This window comes from Vigna angularis, chromosome 8 (genome assembly GCF_016808095.1).
Source record: "Vigna angularis cultivar LongXiaoDou No.4 chromosome 8, ASM1680809v1, whole genome shotgun sequence".
Taxonomy (NCBI): Eukaryota; Viridiplantae; Streptophyta; class Magnoliopsida; order Fabales; family Fabaceae; genus Vigna; species Vigna angularis.
This window is the reverse complement of record NC_068977.1, coordinates 20,880,596-20,890,104: the sequence shown is the minus strand read 5'-3', so window position 1 is coordinate 20,890,104 and position 9,509 is coordinate 20,880,596. Positions and strand designations below refer to the sequence as shown.

Sequence of the window (9,509 nt, the reverse complement as noted above, 5' to 3'; positions counted from 1 at the left end):
CCTAAGGGAAACTCTCTGTGAGTGAAAAGAGATCTAAGTCACTTGAGAATACAGTGTGATCTGAGGAAGTTCTCAAAGTTTTAGTTCATTGCTCTTGTCAAGTCTTGTGAATAAGAGAAGCTCACGTTTTGTGTGTCAAAGGTTGGAGCGGTTCTCTTCAACTTGGCAGAGTTGTTTTCTTCCGGTTCGTATGTCGAAGGAAAGTGTTCGATGCTTGCTTCCGGTTCGTTTGTCGAAGGAAGTTTCCTTCTTGTTCGTTCGTCGAAGGAAGGTTTTATCACTCTTATTTCATTCACTATTTTGTAATCTGTAAAACTATTTTTAGTGAAATCGTTAATCATTCTTTATAGTGATTAACAACTGGACGTATAATCGTTTGATTTGAACCAGGATAAAAATCTACTGTGTGATTTTTTTTTACTCCCTACACTCTTTACATCTTCTGCACATCAACTGTTTGATAAAACGTTTAAGAGAAAATTAAAGGAACCATTGTTTTTTACCGAACAAGCTCTTTGCTTTTAACAATCTGTATCATGCTGAGTTTTATTATTTCCGCTGCACAATATCGGTACTGATTGTTCCAACAAGAACTTCATCGTTGGACGAAGTGAAAGGTTTAGCTCATGGTATCTTCCAGTCTATTTTAAAAGCTTTTTAGGATATTGTCGTTTAAGAGCAAGAGCGTTTAGAAAGTTTTGTCTTCTAAATGTGTTTGGATCTTTATTTTAGGCTTTTAAAGGGTTTAGTCAAAGACATTGTCTCGACACCTTTTCACTTCTTGAGAGTTCAACTGATTATCATTACAGTATAGCTTACGCATTTAAGTGGGGGGAGGGAGGGGGGTTTGAATAGTGTTAATGGAAAAACTATTTCACAACCTTCTTGATATAGAACTTTTGTCGAGTACGAGATTTTTCAAATATTTATTAAACACTCAACCTTATAATTGGTTTTAAACAATAAATTCTTCTCAAGTGCTATCAAAATATTCATTACAGTGTTTGTAAGAACTTCTGTTTTAGTGAGACATCGTTCAGTATGGGAAGTTCTTATATTTAAAACTAAAATGTGATTGCAGGTTTTATAAGAGAAGCGTTAAGACAGAAGTAAACAATAAATGCATAGATATTTTTATATTGGTTCACTATAACTAAGCTACGTCCACTCTACTCTATCCTTAGAGGTTTCCATTATAATCTTCAACAAGATTATAAATGAGTATTCTCACCACTCTTGGTATCCTTAGGCACTCATGGTATCCCTAGGCACTCCTACTATCCCTAAGCACTCCTAGTATCCCCTGATACGCTGCCTAGTTGAATTTCACCCACTTCTGGTTGTGTAGTATTCTTCACCACTCCTACTATCCTCAGCCAACGAATAACTCTTGTTACCCTAAACTGGTTGAGTTTCACCCACTCCTAGTTTCTAATAGAAAATTCCTAGTATCTTCTTATACGCTGCCTAGATTTCCATAACTCGCCTAACTTATACAACAAGTGTTTTAATTCTCTTCAGAATTGCAATCAACTGATTGCTTCCAAGTCGTTTAGACGATTACTCTCGCAAAGAGGATATGTGCTCAATACAATATATTTTATAGACTCACTAGGTGTTTCTCTATTTTCTCTTTTCTCTCTTCTTACAACAGTAAGCAAATATTACAATGAAGCTTGATAGTGTTGCTTAACTCTTCTTTTTCTCTTCTCATATATTCTCTTTAAGCTTGAGTTTCTCTATGCTTTTCTTCTAAACGTTTTGCGTAGGATGATATTTTCGTACTAATTTATCCTCTTGATTATTTCTTTGAATGATCTTCTATTTAAAGGTTCTTCAAAAGATATTCGTTAGACTGAGCTCTTTAGCCTTAATCTTGTGTCTTCTCTATCTTGTCGTGTGAAGCAGTTGTTGGTTAAAGTCAAATTTTTAGAGCATGCTTTCTTTTTCAGTACTTTGCTAGAAGAAGGTTGTCTTATCTTTCAAGCATGACTTCTAATGGAGAGAACATTCTGTGAATGTCTTCTTTGTCTCTAACATTTACTTTTGATATATTTCAAATAAAGCACATGGATGCGTGTAGTAGGTTACCTGCATAGAATAAAGTAGATTGTAAATGCAGCAGATACGTCTTAGGTCTTATCACTTTTGTTATTTTTGAACGTTGAGCATTTAATGACATTTAATGCTTGTTGATCAGAATCTAGCGTTGCGTCTGAAAGCTTTGACTTAGTTGTTTTACGCTTTATATATCCAAATTTCCTATGTTGCCTCTTTTCTTCTAGTTAATACATTTTCAGATTCTTATCCCATTTAATGTTATTTGATTAAACTTCAAAACATGAGAGCATTTAGACATGTAAGTCTTATTGACAATTTTGTCTTAACACTACACCAGCTTTAAAAAACGTTTAAAGACTCTTCCATAACTGAGATCTTGTGTGTTTAATCTTTACTAGCCTCCCTTAAACCACTAAAAACACGTCACACTTTGTCCCATACTTCCACTTGGCATACACCTAATGTGCAACCACTAACTTAAACGACTTTAAATTAAGGAACACCACTTCTTTGGTAGCATAATGTTCTAGGATGTGATTAGAAAAAAAAAAAACCAATTCACCTTTGAGATTATAACCTAACCTTTCAAAGGAAAAAACTCAAATTGACTATGAATTTTGATCCCTTGACCACCACGAGACATGCCACACACTAAAGCCATTTAGAGTTGTAGTGGAAACTACCAATGTAACTTCAATCGTCCTTATTGGCAATCCTGACTCATTTTCAATACATGTGACACCAAGGAGTGTATGTATCCAAATTAAACCAAAACCTTTAGTATAATTACCACTTTTTTTACATGTATCTTTGAATTAGACCACTTGTATTAGCCACTTTAACAATAACCATCATGAACACCTATCCCACTACTTTAGATCCTACATCTTCTTCCTCTCTTGGATGGTTTTGACAACACTAGCCTATCTTATCCTTGAGGACAAAACTTAGTGGTGTGCCTCTCCTTCTCGCACCTTATGCATTGCACATCAACCTGAGAACAAGCCTTTATCCTATACGAACCACTTTACTTGAAGCATCCCTTTTACCCTCGACCTTGATGTTGTTACTACTGAAAATATCCAACCACCTTCTACTAATTGTTGTAGTATTCTTCACCACTCCTACTTAGGAAATACCACCCCACCTAACTGATCCCCTAAGATCCATTTTGTCTAAACCTTTCATATTAAAGACTGGTCTTCCTTATACATTTCAAGGTCTCTACCTTTTGTAGCTTTAACATTCAACCTTCCATAACTTTCCACCTTCATACCTCAGGCATTACCTGAGTGTTAAAACGAATTTGATTACTCAAACCTTGCTACGTAAGGCGGGCATCACTATCTCCCCTTACATTAACCTTAGAACTCAATTCCTCATGCAAAACTTGTGGTATATGATTCCAAGAACTTGCTCTTGAAGCTTATTAGTCCAAGGTCTTACCTTTGGACTCAAACATCTCACCTAAACCTGAAATCATAACTCAACTTTCCTTGCCCACCGATACTCAACACACAACTCACTTTTTTTAGGCAAGATATTGCCTCAAAGACCTTATCCCTCTACTGTTAAGATAAGTAGATAAATTTAACCTTGAATTTGTGTTCCTCTACCACTATTGCACACTATACACAAACCATAGAGGTGAAAACTTAACTAGAGGACAATGTTGAAATCAAAACTTAAACTACATAATCTACTTTCTATAAGCTACTTGTCTATCACACATCTCCCCAAACTTTCATAATTAAGAAGAGAAAACATCATGGATGTCGTCATAAGTGTGCATCCTCATTACTCCATTAAGATCCTTTCTTTCGTAATACTTTTAGTTTGGTAACCAAATTTACAATATAAACTCAAACACTTATACACAGGACATGACAAACCCATAACCACCATATTATTCTAAGGAAGAAAAAATCTTATAACAAAAATGTAACATCCCAATTTAGTAGTACATTACTACTAAAATAAGATATTAAATGTTTGATAATCTAGAACAATTAACAAAGTAGTATATAGAATATTAGTATAGTCATCCCAGGACAAACAACCATAATAATATAATATATTCAAGGTGTCTATTGTACTAGAGATTTTTTTCGTTACCAAACATAACTAAAGAAAATTGCTATCCTACGACTGAAACTACTCGCTCTAAACTAGTTTGTATTATTAATAAAAACTTATAATTCATTTTTGAGTTCGAATTTAAATTAATCACCAACATTAGATACAAATGTTTTAATTACTTATTCCTATTAATTCTAAATTAGTCTGTAGTATCAAATTAAAAAGTAATTTAAATACTAATTCATTAAAAGTTGTGATAATGCCTCAATTCAAGAATCGCATTCTTAGAGATTAAAATTCATAAAATACATAGAATACCAAAACTACTACTTTAACATTGAGAATATGGATAATACATAAAATACATTGATAATATGCTCACATCCTTCCGAACCATAAATTATATGGATAATCATCTTCATACTAAACATTAATTACTCTTTGTACTTTTTCCACCCTTAATATATATATATATATATATATATATATATATATATATATATATATATATATATATATATATATATATATATATATATATATATTCAAATGATAACATCTTTCACATATTCACACGATCTTTCAATTAAATATATACTATAAGAAAGTCATCAAATAACAATCAATTTTAAAGTAAAAAAAAAAATTAGTTACAATATTGACTAATTTATATCTCTTTATAAAGCGAAAATTATTAATATCTAAAATAGTTTCTATTATGAATAAAAACTTATAACTAATTTGTGAACTATGGTTTGAATTAATCACTTAGAGTATATACATATGTTTTAGTTACTTACTACTATTAATTCTAAATTAGTCTATAATTTCAAATTAAAGAAAAACTTAAATGTTAATTCATAAAATTCTTGTGATAATGTGTCAACTCATGAACCACATTGTTAGACAATAAAATTCATAAACAATATAAAATATCGAAACTACGAGTTTAACATTGATAATAATATGCTCACATCACCAAACCATCAATTGATAATCATGTTCATACTAAACATTAATTATTTTTTATTTTTTCACTCTTATTATACACAAAAAGAGACAAAAATACAGACACACATACACAAACAATATTTCAATTTAATATATATTATAATAAAATCATTAAATAATAATTAATTTTAGAGTACAAAAATAATTAGTTACAACATCGACCAATTTTAGATATCATTTTATATCTAAAATAGTTTGTATAATTAATAAAAACTTAAAATAATTTGTAAACTAAGGTTTAAATTAATCATATACAAATGCTTACTTACTATTGTCAATTCTAAATTAGCTTATAATTTTAAATAAAAGATTAATTTAAATACTAATTCAATAGTTGTGATAATGTTTCAACTCATTAATCACATTCTTAGATAATAAAATCCATAAACAATACGCACTACCACACTTACGACATTAACATTGATAATATGCTCATATCTTTCAATTTAATATATATTACATGAAAATTGTTAAATAGCAATCAATTTAAAAGTACAAAAATAATTAGTTATAGTATCGACCAATTAGATATCATTTTATAAATTAAAAATTAATGATATTTAAAATAGTTTGTGTTATTAATAAAAAGTTATAATTAATTTGTGAACTAAGGTTTAAATTAATCATCAATATTAAATACAATTTTTTTAATTACTTACTATTATTAAGTCTAAATTAGTTTATAATTTCAACTAAAAGATTAATTTAAATACTAATTCATAAAATAGTCTGTGATAATGTGTGAATCCATGAATCATATTTTTAGATAATAAAATTCATAAACAATATATAATACCAAAACTACCACATTAACATTGATAATATGCTCACACATCCTTCTAAACCATCAATTATATGGATAATCATTACCATACTGAACATTTATTCTTTGTACTTATTCCAAAATTGGTATAATACCTTTTTCGGTTCCACTTTTGGTTGGGAATGTTCGAAATGGTCCCAATTTTTTTTTTGCTGTTTAATGTAGTCCTAAAGAATGTAATTTGTGTTCAATTTGGTCCTTTTTGCAAACGTCGTTTAAATCGTTAACGGCCAGATGTCCAGATGTGCAATTAAAGAGTGAAATGTCATGTATTGGCTTACGTGGAGTCCTTTGTGGCGTTGTGAGTTGGATTTATTATTTTTTAAATTCTATTTTATGAAACCCTTTACACAGGAAATGAGGGTGGATTCTCAAATTAGGGTTTTTACTTTTGTTCTTTGAAAGCCACAGTGACGTTGGATGTTAACCAATCTTCTTCCCAATCTTGGTGGTTAATGAGCCATGTCTGCTTCCCAATCTTCTTCTTCTTGTTGCAATAGCTTGGGGCACCGAAGTTGTCATTTTTACATGGTGGTGGTTCAATAAGGCTAGGGATAATCCCCATTTGCAATTGTGGTGAGATGGCAGTAGTAAAAATGGCTAGAACTTTAAAGAATGCGGGAAGATATTTTTGGGATTGTCGTAACTACAAGGTAATCTGAATAACCCCTATGTTATTTATGTGATAGTAATTAACATTGTGTTTGAAGTTTTTGTTGTTCATGAATAATAAAGTGGAGCTAGTAAGGCGATGTGTTGCAACTATTTCAAGTGGTGCAATGAAGAAATGTTGATGAAAGGGATGTTATTATTGGGAGGCAAAGGAGGAAGATTTATGATCTGGAAAACACAGTCAAAGCTTTGAAGAAAAGGATCCAATTATTAGTAGCAGTGGCTAGTGTTGTTAGTGTAGTGAACATAGTTATGTTCTATGTGTTTTTAGGATGATGTGTTGTGTGTATTTTGGTTCAACTGATTATGTGTTTTAGGTGGTCCCAATCTGGTTGAATGTAGTGTTTTTAGGTCAATGGAGTTGAAATGTTGTGATGTTAAGGTTGTGCCTATGTCTCTTGTAATGAATGAAGGAATGAAATTTGTGTTAGTAATTAATTGTTAAATTTAGTCCACATTTCCATTAATTATTTATGAATATGGTCCCTATGATGATGACTGATGTGTCCATCAAGCAATAAACAACAATATCTTTGCAATTGTATAAAGCATAAAAATGATATATTTGCATAAAATAAACAAAGGTCATGGTTACATGTAAGGATTTAAATTGTAAAGTACATCAAAATATATACAATGCCATTTCCAAATGTTTAGCACACAAGTAACCAATTCGAACAAAACAAAAGTACAACAACATTAACATTATAAAGCACATAGTCTTCTAATTGGTAACTTGTCCCTTCTTCTTTTCTGAGTTTGTTCTTCTCTAGATTCTTGTGCTGGTTGTGGAGGTGCTTCAGATTGTTGTGTCATTTTCTCAGTTGGTGGTTGGGATGGTGGTTGAGATGCCTCTGGTAGGTCTGTTTCATGTTGAGGACGTAATGGGCAATTATTTCTGTTATGTCCAAGTTGACGACAAATATTACATTTTTTGCGGTGGCCACCTTTGTTCATCTGGGTCTCATCCCTCCTTAGCTCTCATTGCTCCAACCTTCTTTTTTTCTTTGGTCTGCCAGGTAATTTTCTCTTGAATGGTGGGAGGACGTTTGGGTAAGATGTTCTTTCCCATAACAAGTGGCCATTGACTGGAAATATGATGGAGGCATATGTTTCATCATACGTGGACTGTCTAAAGGAAATGGGTACATAATGTTCTGGATCTAAATTTAAGAACTTCATGGCTGCAATTGCATGACAGCAAGGGATCCCAATAATAAGTCATTTCCTGCCCGAACAATCTTGACTGTCCAGGTTAACTACAAACTTGTTTTTAATCTGTGCAAAATGCCTAACTTCATAGAGTTTTTCTGCAAACCAACTGCCATGAAGTAATAGATGAATACAAGTTAAAAATTAAGTGGTCAATACTGCCATTTTAATCACAGGCCAAGTGTCATCAACTAATAGTGGGAAAGAAAATGCATACCTAGGGATCCAATTTTTGGATAAATTTGATTCTTTTGTAAGTCTCTTTCTAATCTTGGGGCAGATATCAAAGTCCATATAACACATCTTAATTTTGTTGGTTGCGCATCTTTTCATGAGGTAAACTCTAATTTCTTCAAGCATGGTTATAATGGGCTTTCCTCGTGCATCAACAATCACACTATTAAAACCTTCACTCATGTTATTGTTTAGTGTATCACAAAGTGCTCGACCTGTAAATCTAGATCTAGACCAATACCTGTTACAAGGAATAAAAATGATGTTTATATCCACTCTACATGTCATCAATGTATTGTTAAGGAACAAAGAATACCTTGGCGGGATAGCAATTAGGTATTTATAAGCATCTTCATTCACTTCCTTTATATTTAACATTTCTCTTTCCCAAGCTTAGGGGTATGTACTTGCAGCAGCCTTCCACATCAGATTCTTCAAGTTTTGCCCAGAAAACATTTTCCTAAAATTTGCATATAAGTGTCGCATGCAAAATCTGTGCTCTACCCCAGGTAAAAGTTCAGACATAGCTGGCAGTAAACCCTGTAAAAAAGGGACCAAATTGAACATTTTAAACAAAAATGGGGACCAATATTGATATCACTAATACAATTAATATTAGGAAACAAAACAGAAACATATAAGAAATACATTTAGCTTTTGTTGATCAGACATAAAAGTGCATGAATTGCATACTTCAGCACCCCCAAGATCTTCTATCAACAACTCCAAAAACCATGTCCAACTATCTTTGTTCTCTACTTCAACAATTGCATATGCCAGAGGTAACATCTGGTCATTAAGATCTCTACCAATAGCTGTTAATAACTCTCCCTTATACTTTCCTTTCAAAAAACATCCATACAAACCAATAAATGGCCTACAAGAGAGGAAGCTAACCTTGCAAGCTTTCAAACAAACGTAGAACCTCTGAAATGTTGTCTCACCATTGTCATTATCCACTTTAACTTTTACTATTGATCCAGGGTTACATCTCAATAATTCATGTGCATAGTCATATATTCTTTTGAACTGATTTTTATAACTACCTTCAACTTTGCAAAATGCAATTATCTTTGCCCTACGAGCTTTAGAAATTGTGACATTACTATTCCATTTCCTCAAAGCTTTTGAGTGTATTTCATTTATCTTTAAATTCGGATTTTCATGTAGTGAATTATCTAATGTCTCACTCAACCACTTAGCATTCATCATTTTAATGTTGAATTTCCTACTGCTAGTATGATTATCCAAAATTTTTCTCAATTGTCATGTCCTACATCCTTCCAAATACGCACAATAAGCTATCCATGGACAACTTTTTTGGGCACCTAAACATCTCACTCGTACCCTTCTGTTATCATTCTTAATAAACTTTAAATTCCTCCCACCATGGACTGCATAACTTCTAACAGCATCC

The 9,509-nt window shown here is 32.0% G+C and overlaps 1 protein-coding gene across 1 annotated transcript; it reads right to left on the bottom strand.

Annotated features, from left to right (window-relative positions):
• Window positions 1–8,283: 8,283 nt before the first annotated feature.
• Window positions 8,284–9,301, bottom strand: LOC108344272 (uncharacterized). The gene is made up of 3 exons (XM_017582735.1): window positions 8,786–9,301; window positions 8,500–8,632; window positions 8,284–8,333 (listed from the first exon to the last, which is right to left on the bottom strand). Exons 1-3 carry the CDS (start codon window positions 9,299–9,301, stop codon window positions 8,284–8,286), a joined length of 699 nt encoding a protein of 232 aa, XP_017438224.1.
• Between the last annotated feature and the right edge of the window lie 208 nt (window positions 9,302–9,509).

Excerpts from the sequence above, each read along its gene's own strand:
- LOC108344272 (XM_017582735.1), bottom strand. The coding sequence starts at position 9,301 with ATGAATGCTAAGTGGTTGAGTGAGACATTAGATAATTCACTACATGAA. Across the intron at positions 8,633-8,785 it reads AAGATCTTGGGGGTGCTGAA|GGTTTACTGCCAGCTATGTC; the intron begins GTATGCAATTCA and ends CCTTTTTTACAG. Across the intron at positions 8,334-8,499 it reads GATGTGGAAGGCTGCTGCAA|GTATTGGTCTAGATCTAGAT; the intron begins GTACATACCCCT and ends TCCTTGTAACAG.